This window comes from Hyperolius riggenbachi, chromosome 4 (genome assembly GCF_040937935.1).
Source record: "Hyperolius riggenbachi isolate aHypRig1 chromosome 4, aHypRig1.pri, whole genome shotgun sequence".
NCBI classification, from domain to species: domain Eukaryota; kingdom Metazoa; phylum Chordata; class Amphibia; order Anura; family Hyperoliidae; genus Hyperolius; species Hyperolius riggenbachi.
Genome location: NC_090649.1, coordinates 151,912,522 through 151,927,090, shown reverse-complemented (window position 1 = coordinate 151,927,090; position 14,569 = coordinate 151,912,522). Strand labels below are relative to the sequence as shown.

General features: G+C 43.0%; 1 protein-coding gene and 1 long non-coding RNA gene across 7 annotated transcripts in view; one reads left to right on the top strand and one right to left on the bottom strand.

Annotated features, from left to right (window-relative positions):
- LOC137571545 (uncharacterized) overlaps positions 1 to 2,038 on the bottom strand; it is a 2,214-nt gene extending 176 nt beyond the window's left edge. Inside the window, exons 1-3 of the long non-coding RNA XR_011031373.1 lie at positions 1,784 to 2,038; positions 1,484 to 1,682; positions 1 to 115 (exon numbers count right to left, since the gene is read on the bottom strand). The exon at positions 1 to 115 is cut by the window's left edge and continues 176 nt beyond it. This is a non-coding gene — a long non-coding RNA (uncharacterized lncRNA). The remainder of the gene's footprint in view (positions 116 to 1,483; positions 1,683 to 1,783) is intronic.
- The window catches only part of DOCK10 (dedicator of cytokinesis 10), a 377,455-nt gene extending 371,881 nt beyond the window's left edge, over positions 1 to 5,574 (top strand). For all 6 annotated transcript variants that reach the window (XM_068280790.1, XM_068280788.1, XM_068280792.1 and 3 more), the window contains 2 exons: positions 2,527 to 2,665; positions 5,009 to 5,574. In XM_068280790.1, the coding sequence (XP_068136891.1) occupies positions 2,527 to 2,665; positions 5,009 to 5,125 (256 nt within the window). In that variant the 3' untranslated portion in view covers positions 5,126 to 5,574. The remainder of the gene's footprint in view (positions 1 to 2,526; positions 2,666 to 5,008) is intronic.
- The last annotated feature ends 8,995 nt before the right edge of the window (positions 5,575 to 14,569 follow it).

Below are 14,569 nucleotides of genomic sequence, written 5' to 3'. Positions count from 1 at the left end.
AGACATTGATTGGAGATACAAAGTTGTCCTTTCATGTTTGTAGCATACAGTCATTATTCAAAGGGAAAATGTGATTGGTTGCACTTCACAGCACTTTGAAAATCTGCACATGAACCTGAAATAAAAATAAGATAATGAGATAATTCCACCCAAAGAACTGAAATAATCCTAAATAGGACTTTCTTGGTGTCCCATGATCTTATTTTGGGGTTACAAAATCTATGTTTTACAGTATGTTTATGGTCTCTGACTGGCATGACAGCAGAAAAATGATTATTTGTTTTGGTTTGTTTTTTTTTCAGTCTCAATAATAGTTTCTATACGTTTTTATACTTACACAGTTTGTAAAACCGTGATAGCCACAGTATATTATTTACCACAATGCTCTTTTCACACTATATCTGCCCTGTATTTTGATGGCTCGGGCAGCAGACTAAAAACAGATAAAGACTGCAGTATTTTTCAATGGCCCAGTTCACATTTCCCCATTCCATTATTGACCATTCTAGTTCACTGATTATTCAATCCAGAAGTATTTACTGTTTATTTTACATTTTGTGGTTGCATATTTATCATATAAGATGTTATAATTTCTATGTGATTTAGTAGTATGGGGTGGCTCACAATCAGTGGTAGTATTAAAAGGTTTTTACACGCCCCCTTCTCCCTTGTATTTTCAATTTGGTTTGGGCAAGATCCAAAACCAGTAGTAGTTACAACTTTCACAAGCAAAGTCAACATGCACTGACGGCAGATCGCCAAGCGTAATTAGACAGGCTGCTCCCTTAAGTACCAGAGATCTTATAAAATAAAGATTTGATACATACATGGGGCTTTCTCCAGCCCCATAAGCTCATCTGAGTCCCTTACTGTCCTCCCGCGGCCTGCCGTTTTGCTTCGATCAGCCCTGGTAACAGGCTCAGTCAGACCTCTCGCGCATGCACAGTAGACCTGGATTGACGCGACTGAGCCAGTTACCAGGGCTGATCGTGGTAGACCACGGTAGGATGGCGTGGGACTCAGACGAGTTTATGGGGCTGAAGGAAGCCCCAGGTAAGTATCAAATCTTTAGTTTAAAAGAATGCTGGTTTTCTTTAAATCTCCAAAACATAATCGAGTTCCCCTGCACTTGCCCAAAGCCTGCACATAAGGAGGAAAACCCTCCAACCTTAATTAGACAACTCCCCTCCCATCACCCAACATAATTAGGCAAACCCTTTCCATCCCCAAGGATAATAAGGCAACATTTCCCTAACCCTCAAATATAATTAGAGAAACACACCAAACTCCCCAATCCCTACATATAATGAGGCAGAAACATTCTCCCCCCCCCCCCCCCATCTCCAAACATTGTCGTACTACATAGTCGTCGTCCCCCCCCTTCCCCCCCAAAAAAATAGATTGAGTCCCCCCCAGTGTGCCCGTAATTACTGTTAACAATAGTAGGCATCTGCAATATTAGAGAAAAAATATAGATACTCACCGGCAGCATGACTCCTCATGACAGTTTTCAATTTCTCATGTCAGCATTCGGACCAAGCTATTATGTTATGCATATCCAGGGGATGCAGTTTCAGCACATATATCCCTCCACATTACCTGCGAATGTCATTGTACACAGCCTCAGAATGAAGCAACGTGTTCTGTACATGCAGATAGCCACCCAGTATAACAAGTTAGAACTGAAGAAAAACATGCAGAGATATATTATACACAACCTTCAGGTAATGCAGCTTACATAGAACAGAGAGTATCACGGAGATAATACAGAAAATCACAATACCATAGAGATCATTGCATCATTTTACAGGCAGTGACATCTTGTGGTTGCTTTACTATACTGCAGTTTAGGTTATAATGTTGCTAAACGTCTAAAAGCCTCAGCATGCAGAAGGTCATTCAGCTGTATTGCCACCATGTATCAGACTAGAAAAAATCCCAAGTGGGACTATCTAGTCGCACTGAAGTATTGGGCAACGCTGCCGAGATTCAGGGCCTTGATCTCTTCCCAGGCATGTCTAGGGTCCTGGCAACACACCTGTCTCTTCCCCTAGCAACGCGCCTGACACTGGTCCAGGAGTGAATTGTAATAATACATGACTGTCAAATCTTATGTTACAAACTTCCTTGTCTGACAACAGCTCTTACTGAACAACAGGCTTCACACACATTGTGCTATACATAAATATCTAATGTTTTGCACAGCTAATTGTTATTACATAGCCGTGAGTATTGCTGGTACCTCTTTTTTTATACAGTTTTTTTTTCAGATGACTTAATGAGCTTTGTTGATAAACAAAGTAATGTAAACCATGGCAATCAGTCTGACGTCAGTGCTTCATTAACTGTGGTGTTCTAACACATGGCTGGTTGTCATGGTATTTTTATAATATGCACATCGTCAATGCTGTTTGAAATATCCTGAATATTAAACCTGATTATGTGCCTTTTTATGCTTGTTGTAGTGCTCCCTGATTGGCAGTGTTGGCTGTAACCTGTTCTCACGCCGCATGTTTCTTCCTGCAGACAATTTGCAGACACCTGTGGTCTGGCTCTGGAAGTGAATGAGCGGCTCATAAAGGAGGATCAGCTGGAGTACCAGGAAGAGATGAAAGCCCATTACAGGGATATTCTTTCTGAACTCTCTGAAGTCATGAATGAGCCGGTAAGATGATAGGTCTCCATGACTTGCAGAGGCTGTACCCATGTGCAGTCATCTTCCTATATAGCAGGATTAGGTAGAGGTGTGTCCCATCTGCCCTCTGGCCTCACCGCCTCGGGTACTCTTGAAACTCACAATACAGGCAGGAAAGAGCTGAGTAATGAACAGCTCTTGAGATTAGTTGTGTTAAGCAGGGAGTAGAGCATTAGCTGTACCATTAAAGCACTGTTCTCCCCAGAATTTGGAGCACCCGGCTAAAAGAGCCTGGGGAGAACACTGATTAAAGGAAACCAGAGTTAAACGATATTAAAAGATTTATACCTAGAGGAAGACCCTAGACATACCTGGGTCTTCCTCCAGCCTCATCTCCACGGATCGCTCCCATGCCGCCATCCTCAGTCTTCTCTGTCTTCTGTACTGGGTCCCGTAACTTCAGGCAGCCGTGGCCAGTCTGTGCATGCGCAGAGCACTCTCTCTGGCAGTGAATAGTACTGTGCCTGCGCAGTACTATTCTCCACCGGAGAGGGACTGGGAGAGAGTGCACTGTGCTTGCTCAGACTGGCCTTGACTGGCCTTGACATGGTCGGTAGTGCTCTGTGCATGTGCATGACATCACGATGATGCATGCACAGAGCACTCCTGGCCACGGTTGCGTACTGTAGTACGCGTGCAGCCAGGCCAGCACAGGAGCAGTGATGCCCAACCAGGCCAACCGGAAGACGGGGCCAGAGGGCAATTACAGGTAGCGGAGGGGGCAGTAAGGAGAACGAGGGGAGTGGTGAGCAGCAGGACAGCTTGCCATACATGCCTGCTCTCACCAATTCTCACCTTCATTTGAGCTTTGGTATCCTTTAAATACAAGAATTTATACTTAACTGGGAATTCCTACAGCCCCATGTACTCTGTGGGCTCCCTTACAGTCCTCCTAGGTGGCTCCATTCATCTTAAATCTTCCCTGGTACAAAATCTTCAGTTGCGCCAGCTGGGCTGCTCTACAAATGTGCGGCTTGGCTGGTGCATGCGTCCCCGTCTCTCTGCACCCGCACAGGTAGTACTGCACAGGCTGTAACGCTCCCGGGAACACGAGCATGATGGGGGTGAGCGTATGGCCATGTTGCCCTTGCGCAGTACAGCCGTACAGCCCAACTGGCACGAATTAAGCCTTTGCATGGGAGGATGGTGAGGGAGCCTGCGAAGTACATGGGGCTGGAGGAAACCCTAGGTAAGTATAAATTCTTCTGTTTAAATAATCTCAAGTTTCCTTTAAAAGGAAATTAATATGGCAGCCTCCATATCGCTCTCACTTCAGGTGTCTTTTAATATGTCTTTGAAACTTTTTAGTTATCTGGGTCATGGATTGGCCAAAGAAAAATAAGTCAGGTTCATCTGAGCTTTTCTCATTTTATTCCAGAATATGTGAAGTGCTCATGATGCTGTAATGGAATTGATTTTTTTTTCCTTTGCCTTTTAGTTGTGTTTGTCTCATTCAGTTATCATAGGGTGTTTCTCAAAGAAAAATAAAGTACAGTAAAGCAAACCTACAGTATATTTTCTTTAAGCTGAATTTCACTTTTTAGGCTTCTTTACCCATAATAGGTTGTTGGAAGTGAATAGAGATTTATATGGGTGCACTTCAGTTCTGTATTAGAGAATCAGTCCCAGTGATGTCACAACTCCACCTATTTCCTATTCATCATCATCTTTGTATGTCAGTTCATGTTTACTGCCTTCAGTATATAGATTGTCATCACTGCTGGTTTTCATTCATTCTCTCTCTTCTCTCAGCTATCATGTGATCCTTGCCTGTTCCGCTTCTCTTCCTCTTTGTCTAACATTTCACTGAGTACATTAGGGAATATTGGTATGTCCTCCACTTGTCTTGCTGTAAACGCTTGCTGCATGCTGATCCTTGTTCACCTGTCTCTATCCGTCCTGTGCATTAACTGATATAAGGAATGATGTGTTTTCCTCTAACTTGGCAAAAAATATCCTTCACTGCTGAGCTTTCAAGATCCAGCCTAATGCTGATGATCCTGAATAAAACTCCTTTTCCCGCCCCCACATATGAAATGCTTCTTTCGCCTCAGGGAAGAAGCATTTTGCAAACTCTGAATCTGGCTTTCCCCTCGTGGCCGGCTGTAACTTTTTCTAAAGACAGCCGGTGACCTGAAGCTCTCAGTTGGTCACTGCAGCCCCACAGCTGCCAGTAGGGAGTCTTTGAAGGGTGAAATTGCCAAGTGAACCACAGCAAAATACCGCTATATGTGTTTTCGTTTTGTGAAGGTCGCTGCCCATCACTTGCTGTCAGAGTGAGATTGCTTTTTTTCCCTCTTCCATCTATTAAAGATCACTTATCGAGAGGACCAAGCAAAGCATCTCGCAGTAGAGAAACAATGCATTCTTCGATCAATCAGTAGAACAAACGCAGTGCCGCCAAGTACATCGTCAAAAGCTGATTCCTGATTGGACCTCTCCTCTCCATGAACTGACGCCACAAACTGACCTGAATATGGAGTTCAGCAAGACTTGCCTATTTGGGATGTAGATTGTAATTTTAATTTATTTTAAAGCATAATGACAAGCGCTCAGAGCAGTGCCTGTGATGTAAACACATGGACCACAATAGTGTTATCACACACTGCACCCCTTTGCCTGGAGGGGTTCCAAAGCAAAGTGAGTCTCTCTATGACACAGTCACCGGTCTTCAAGCTAAATCTAATATTGTTTTATCTTTTGCTTATCTTTTAAAGGTCTTAATTCTATGTTTTATAATAAGCATATTTACATGAGTTGTAAATAGAAGATGTGTAAAATTTGTCATTTTTATAGAAAATGAAGCCAATGCCCCAGAGATGACTAAGGGATTATAGAGATTATTAGATAAAGATTTATTAAAGTATTTGTGAATGTCATTTGGTTTTAAGTGTTTCTTCTGCTAAACCTTAACAAGGTACATGACAGTGGTGCAAACGTCCATTCAACTTACCTTCACTATGGGTTGTCAGCACAATCTGTAGACCGGTTTTGTGGAGTTTTCATTGCTTCTGAGTGGAACTAGAGCTGCCTCTTTAATGATTCTGTGCTATTCAATTTCCCCATGAAAACTACACAAGATCAGGGGCTTGGAACCTTGAACATATTATTCAATTCACTTTTTCTCCAAAGTTTTCTCCTAGGAGATAATTTTTCACATTCTGTTTAAAATAGCTATGTCAGCACATTTCATTTGAAAAAGTACCAAAACGTAGGTAAAACAAAGTAGTGAAAATTATTCTGAGTGTTGTATTGTAACTAGGAGAAAATGTATGGACCATGGTCTCTATTCTCCACAAGTTTGCATTATAAAGGTTAACAGTTATGTATTATAAGTGTCACTTAGAAAAAAATATAGTATCCAGATAAATGTGAGCTGCCAGATACTGTCATAATGAAATTGAGAGGTGTAGATAATCAATGAGACTAGAAAACACTTATACATTGGGCATAATTCACAAGGCTTTTTCACCTGTTTTGCTGTTTTCACCTTATCTATGTTACATTTTGAAGCTCCTAAAAATATATATATAATGAAGGCAAGAAAGGTAATATTGAAATGAAGTTAATTGGGCACAGCTTACTTTTAGTGATTATTTTGCTAAATGTGCTGAAAGGTTATTTTTATTAATTAGGTGATAAGTCATTTATGAGAAGTTTTGTGAATAGAGTTCAATGTGCTGTTTGGGTAAATCCAACACAGTTGACGGTAGGTATGGAGATGGATTCACTGTTATTCCAAATGAGCAGTCTATATCCCATTTCCCAACAGTGACCTCTTGAGGAAAGAAGAAGCATGCCAAAAGCAGGTGGACTAAATATTATCAGATTGGGGCATGAGATACAATGCTGTCCTATGATGATGGGGTGGGGATGAAGACATGGAGTGGTCCACAGTACAAAATAATATCAGTGAGGCAAGATTTTTTTGATTCTTTGATTGCTATCAACCAGTCTGTGGACAGTGTTCTGGAAAGGTGCCTGAAATGATTATGAACGATTGTTTTGGGAAACCTAAGTTGAAGATGTGCTTGGACCTTTACTGTTGCACGTATGTAAATTGATACCCTACTTTTATTTCTGACTGATTTTCTTCTACTCTTCGTCTATAGGGCTGTTGGTCTCAAAGACATAAAGGAAAAACTGTGTAATATACTGTATTTTTTGGACTATAAGACGCTCCTGACCATAAGACGCACCTAGGTTTAGAGGACAAAAACCAGGGGAAATATATATATATATATGTTTATATATATATATATTTATACTAAACCTGGTGCATCCATGGTGAAGGGGCATCTTGTGGATTAGGCCCCTTTTGTACCTCATGCCCCCTTGTACCTCTTGTGTATCCCTGTGTCCGCCTCTGTCCTCCTTGTGTTCTCCTCTATGCCCCTTTGTGTCCCCCTTTATGCTGCTTTGTGTACCCCCGTGTCCTCTGTTTGTCCCCCTGTGTCCTCCTCCTCTGCATGGGCACAGTACAGGGAACTCCCGACATTGTGGTGGGTTGGAGGTTCTTATTGCCAGGCGTTCACAAGTCAGGAACTCCCTGCATTTGGACTATAAGACGCAGTGACATTTTTTCCCCACTTTTGAGTCTTATAGTCCAAAAAATACAGTAGTTGGACAAATAGTGTTAGGCAATACAGGTAGGATAAGGGTATTGAAAGGCAATGACACACCAAGCAGCTGTAAATTACAAGGCTACCACAACTCAGGGCAAGGATTGTACTCTGGACCATTACATTCCAAACATACTCTGGGGGGCGTGGGTTGAATCACTCAACCTTCTCCTAAAAATGGCATAGTAAACTGATAGCAGGAGGCACCAGGTAGGTAGAAAATGGTAAAAAAGTAAGCAAGTAAAGAGATGAAAAAAAGGTACAATTGTATTACTACAAAGCATTTCATGGACCAATCAGCGACTTTTTCAGGTCATTCGGGAGTATAAAGGCCATGCAGTTGGCGAAGCTAATCAGTTTGCATGGGCATCTACATAACCATGATACTCTTCAATGGAGGTGCTTTTCTTGTTCATCTACATTGTCTTGCTACTTAATACTGTGTAACATTGGAAAGCATAATGATCCAGCAAACAGGTGGCAAACAGGTGGCAAAAGTTTTTCATCCTTGCCTTGGTCATTGCGGACCACACTGCAGATTGCTAAAAGGTTAGAAAAACAGTGATCATATGATTGCAGTCATGTGCATACACCTACATACAGCAGAGTGAATGGGCTGCAGTGACGTGAGAGCGGTGCGGACAATGAGAGATATAGGTCCATGCAGAGTAACGTCAAAAGTCTCTGGTCCTTTCGGGTCCAGAGACTTCTGGTATTTAAAGAGAAACTCCAACCAAGAATTGAACTTTATCCCAATCAGTAGCTGATACCCCCTTTTACATGAGAAATATAATGCTTTTCACAAACAGACCATCAGGGGGCGCTGTGTGACTGATTTTGTGCTGAAACCCCTCCCACAAGAAGCTCTGAGTACCGCGGTACTTTTGGCAGTTTGTTACAATGTAACAAGACTCACAGACAGGAATTAGTTGTTTACAGCTGTCTCTAACAGCCAAAACAGCTAGCATCAGCTACATAACCTGCCCACAGTAAAAATGTCACCATGTAATAAATGTCAGAATGTAAATCGGGGAGAGGAAATATTTTACAATGGCCAAACACTGACTAAATCATTTATACATAATTATTGTAAAAATGAAGCATTTTTTTAACTACAATATTTTCACTGGAGTTCCTCTTTAAAGATAACCTAAAGTCAAAAAAAAAAATGCGATTAACTCACCTGGGGCTTCCCTCAGCCCCCTGCAGACGATCGGTGCCCTCGCAGCTCCGCTCCGATGGCCCAGGACCCGCCGGCGAACACTTCCGGTTTGGCCGTCAGGAGGCCGCAATAGCAGCATAGGCGGCGATATACAGGCTGGGAACGCGAAGAATCACTCGCGTTCCCATGCCTGTCGGCCGGTGACGGCCAAACCGGAAGTCGTCGCCGGCGGGTCCAGAAGCATCAGACCGGAGCTGCGAGGGCACCGATCGTCTGCAGGGGGCTGAGGGAAGCCCCAGGTGAGTTAATCTCATTTTTTTTGGTTGCCTTTAGGTTCACTTTAAAGAGAAACCAGACGCAAGGATTGAACTTCATCCCAGTCAGTAGCCGATGCCGCCTTTCCCACAAGAAATCTTTACTTTATGAAGGGACATCACACTGTGGGAGCCTTGTTGCATTGTTGGAAATAACAGTTGTTTCCAACTGCCAAAAAAGCAAGCAGCAGCTACTCCCACTGACATCACCTGCCAGCAGTAAAAATGTCACCATGTGATAAATGTCAGACTGTAAATCAGGGAGAAGAAAGATTTTACAATGGGCAAACACTGACTAAATCATTTATACAGAATTATTCTAAACATTAAGCACTTTTTTCATTACATTATTTTCACTGGAGGTCCTCTTCAAGTGGTTAAAGATACGTTCTTATTGCGCTACTAGCACATGCGCCTGCTAGTGCACAAACTCTTTTAAAAAAAAAATACATATATCCAGGCACATCGCCTCTAGTTAGGACATTAAATAAGTTATTAAGGAAAGGAAGGTGCTGAAGGGGGTGTGGCTAGAAAACAGCAAAAATCTATTAACCCTTCGCACTCTCGCATGCAAATGTTCAAACAAATGAATTCACAGATTCACTCATCCAGGCACCACTGTTATCCCTACAGCTAAGTTAAAAGCCGGGGTTTTAGTTCACAGAAGAATGCATTCTTATGCTTAGTCACCTATACTGTGCAGAAGTACCCAGGTAAACATATGTGTCCTACCTCTGGCCCTGTAACATGCATAGTGCAGACATGCAAACACATTCATTGCATCAAACCTATCAATGGATTAGGAGCACACATCCTGACGTCCTCTCCTGGGACAGACAGTGCATCTTACCAATCGCACAACTCTTTAAAAACACTATTTATTACATCCCAGGTATAGTTTGGATCTGTTTACACTTTAAAAGGATCGTTACTAAATGTAATGTAGTGATTAAAATTGCTTATCTTTTACTATGTGAATGTATAGTTTAGTCAGTGTTTGCCCATTGTGAAATCTTTCCTCTGCTTGATTTACTTTCTTAATTTATTACAGGTGGTGACCCCTTTACTGCTGGCAAGGTGCATCATGTGGAATGTTTGTTTGTTGTGAGCAGAAACAACACCTGTACTCTTAGCGTGCATTGGGAGGAGAAGGCTGCATAACTAAATAGCCTAGGCTAAACATCACTGGAATTATGGGGTTACATACCAAAATACAGCAATACAGTATATAGATATAGGACAGGGGTGTCAAACTCAAATACAAAGTAGGCCAAAATTGAGCTTTGTGACCAAGTCATGGGCTGACCTCAATGTCTAGTGGCCACTGGCCACCTCTCTTCCTTATAAAGTTCACTGGTGTCTAACAGTCCACCTCCATCCCCAATACATTTCCCTGATGTTTAGTGGTCCTCCCTCCCTCATCTTTACAATTCCCTGATGTTTAGTGGTTCTCCCTCCCCTATACAGTTTCCTGGTGTTTAGTTGCCCCCTCTTTCCTCTATACAGTTCCCTGGTATCTAGTGCTGCCCCCCTCCCCATATGGCTTTCCTGGCAATTTTGGGCTCAGCATCCAATATAGCTTCTCTGGTGGTCTAGAGTGGGTCAAACATAATGCAAAGAAGGTAAACCACTTGAGGGCCAGATTTGGCCCACAGGCCAGAGTTTGACATGTATTATAGAGGAAGTGTTTCTGATGCTGAAACCCGGATAATTAACATAAAATTGGGTATCTTGAATAATGTATTACATTCTACTATATGTTTTTGCAGTGCCTCTTTAATAACAGACAGTTAAAAAAAAGAGGCCAGGTTTTGTTGGATTGTTTGAGTTCTCTTGAGTTCTCCACTTTTCTCCAAAGCATCTTTGGTTTACTGAGACCAGGTCAAGCTGTATGGATGTAGCTCATCTCATTTTCAGCAATGCGTTTGATACTGTTCCACTCAGACAACTCATAAATAAGTTACACAAGTTTGTACTTTATCCTTGGATGCCTCACTGACTACATACAGTATTATCTTCTGTGGCCAAAACAGACAGTCTAAGGTGAGACGGATAGCATTGCCATCACATTCCACATGTTATACTCCACTATTTTCTGCTGACTTTTTACATTATTCATATGTATAATGGATGCCAAGCTACAGACACACGCGGGGTGAATATTTTTTTTTCTACTTTCCTTTAAATGAATGCAGGAAATCTGGAACTTTGACATGTTCATCTTTATTCACCAAGGCAATTTGAATTACATAAATGAAAGCACATTTTAAAAGCAGCTTTCTGCAATATTTAACCCAAAATTGAACAAGACAATTTCTGATAGCAATCAGGATGATACTTGAGAATAAACCGTGTATAAAAGAAAAGTGATTGACAGGATGCCTATTTCATGCAACAAATGTGCTTGGAACTGCAGTACAACTTGCATTCTCTCCTGGTCACAGCCGCTGGGTAGATTTATTAAGTGTAACCCTGTAGCACACACAAAATAGGAAGCATACATGTCAGACTGCATTTCCCAGAGTGCTTGCCGTACAACAGAACCCATGTGTCTACTTGGGGATGGGTCAGGAAATAACAGGTAGGAGAGATCTGGATAGGTTAACAACCGGAGAAAATGCAGCCGCATGAAGGATTTTTTGATTTGCAATTTGGCTCCAAAAGTAGCATTTCCTTTTTTCAATTTTGGGTTACATTGGGTATTAATGTAGAAAAAAACAAAAACAAAAGGCCTGATTTACTTGTCCAGTGGTCCCCAAGAATCCTTAGTGGGGTTATCATATGTGATCCCATAAAACTGGTGTTGGATTAATGAAATATATCTGACATTGAGAGGTTTTCCCACCCTCACCTGCACCATATCAGGCCATACTGGTGACTGTTGAAACACATGTGAATTAGTGTTTGTGCGATTGCAGTTACATGCCGTATGCAGAGAAAATATTTTTTAAAACATTTGAGTTGGTTTAAACTGTTAGGGCTCGTTCACACTACAAGAGCTTTTCTGAGTGCTTTGTGATTTTAAAAACTCTTGCTAAAGTTATGTGTGTGCACACTGGAGTGATGTGATTTTGTAAAAATCCCCCATAGCATTGCATTAGCAAGAGCTTTTAAAATCTCTAGCATTTAAAAAGCTCTTGTAGTGCACTGCATAAGACTGCACTAACACAATTGCTAATTTACTAACTGTAACGATAGGATGCTGCAACTCAGACGTCTGATTATTTGTGATCTGCAGAATCACCAATAATACAGACGCTATACCTGATTATGTGGTGATCTGCAGTATCACCAATAATACCAGTATAGCTAGCAGTGAGTAAGGTGTGGTGTTTGGTGCAACAGTATAGACTTCTCCAGGGGAGCTGGAGGGTCTAGCAACACAAGTAACAATAAGTCTTTACCAGAGGAGCTGGCAAAGTACTAACAATGAGAGAATACAGAAGTTTGGCTAAACCTTACCGGAGGAGCTGGTAAGGTACTAACAGCACAAATCACTGAATAGCTTAACTAGACCTTGCCAGAGGGGCTGGCAAGATACTATCAGTCACTGGAGCTATATAAATAGGTCGGAACCTCACCAGAGGGGCTAGTAGGTTCTAATAGCTAAGAGCACCTCACCAGTGGCTAGGGCCCACTGGTGAGTAGAGTAGTCAGACAGGCTAGGTTCGATAACAGGCAGGCAGAGATAGTACCAAATCGGCAGGCAAGAGAGTAGTTAATATCAGGCAGAGGTTCAGCAACTAAGTCAGAAAGGCAGAGATACAGAATCGTATAGAAATAGCAAGGTCAGAGAGTAGCCAGAATCATACACAGGTTATCAGAATACAATGTAATAATAACTAACTATAGATAGATGTATATTGCAAACACTGCATATACATCTATCATCAACAGGAACCTCACTAGGTCTGAGCGCTAACACGAGTGTTTTCACAACAGCAGATGAGTTGCCAATGATCTGTGAAGGCTTAAGAAGCCGAGGAAAGCCCAGCGCCACGCCCCTTAACAATCAGCCAATCCGAGCGGCGCGAGTCACTCCTGACGTCAGCCGACTGGCAGGTCAGCTGACGCGCCTTCTTCCAGCATAAAGGTCCTGTCTCCACGCGCGCCCGCGCGATACAGAGACCCTATGAGCAAGAGACAATGCCGTTCCCGGCGTGCTGGACGCCGCCGGGACGGATAAGGCCTGTGGACAGGGAACAAAGGCGGCTGCGGGTATAGCCTGCGTATCCGCAGCCACCATAGTTTCAGGTGTTACAGTACCCCCCTCCCCCCCCCTCTAGGCGTGGACTCCGAACACGATCCACCTGGCCTATCAGGATGCAACCTATGAAACTCCTCCCTGAGTTCTTCTGCATGCATGCGAGAAAGTGGTACCCAAGATCTCTCCTCTGCACCATACCCTCTCCAATGGACTGGATACTGTATGGAGTTACGCGCCACCCGAGAATCCAAGATCTGCTCTATCTCGTACTCTGCTTCTCCATTAATCACCACAGGGGGGGGGGGGGGAGGAATCCACATGCACAGCAGGTTTCAAGAGGGATACATGAAACGTTCTACCACCTCTGAAGCTGGGTGGGAGCGAGACAACATAGGTAACATTGTTGACCCTTTTGGACACAGGGTATGGCCCTATAAATTTGGGACCCAATTTAGCAGAGGGTTGCTTTAGGGCCAAGTGTCGAGTAGAAACCCACACTAAATCTCCTGGGAGAAAATTCCACTCCACAGAACGTTTCCTATCCGCCTGTTTTTTCTGGGTAGAAAAAGCCTTTTTCAAATTCTCTTTGACTTTTCCCCAGATCTCCTTTAATGTCCCTTGCCACTCCTCCAAGGCCGGGAAAGGTGATGACACCACCGTCAGAGGAGAGCACTTCGGTGATTTCCCCGTTACCACTTGAAAAGGGGAGAATCCCGAGGAGGCACATTTCAAATTATTATGAGCAAATTCTGCAAAAGGCAAGAATTTGACCCAATCCATCTGAGCATCAGCCACGTAACATCTAAGGAACTGCTCCAAAGATTGGTTGACCCTTTCGGTCTGCCCGTTAGTCTGTGGGTGGTAGCCAGAGGAAAACGATAGATTCATTCCCATATGATGACACAAGGCCTTCCAAAACCTGGACACGAACTGGACTCCCCTATCTGACACCACATTTTCTGGAATTCCATGCAGCCTGAAAATGTGACGGATGAAGAGCCCTGCCAACTCTTGTGCAGTGGGAAGTCCGTCCAAGGGAATAAAGTGGGCCATCTTACTGAACCTATCGACTACCACCCATATGACTGTTTTACCCTCTGACCTAGGCAGTTCGCCCACAAAGTCCATGGACTCATGGGTCCAGGGCTGCTCAGGCACTGGAAGTGACTGTAAGGTACCCACAGGAGCCCATCTAACGACTTACTCCTGGCACAAACGGAGCAATTACTGACAAATTCCTTACAATCTGACACTAAGGAAGGCCACCAGACGCAACGGTCTAACAACTCCTGTGTGCGAGCAATCCCTGGATGACCAGCATTTTTATGGGTATGGAATGCCTGAAGAATTGTAAATCTGAACTGCAATGGAGCAAATAGAACCCCATCTGGTTTCCCTTCAGGGACGTCCTGTTGGAATGGGCTTAATGTAGGTACCCAATCCACCCAGGAATCTATCTCAGGGGGTTCAGAGGACGACTCAGAAGTCCCCTCTACCTGAATTTTAGTAGCGGCTAAGGTAACATTCTCCAGACAGTGATGATGACAATAAGGAGACCAGCTTAACAAC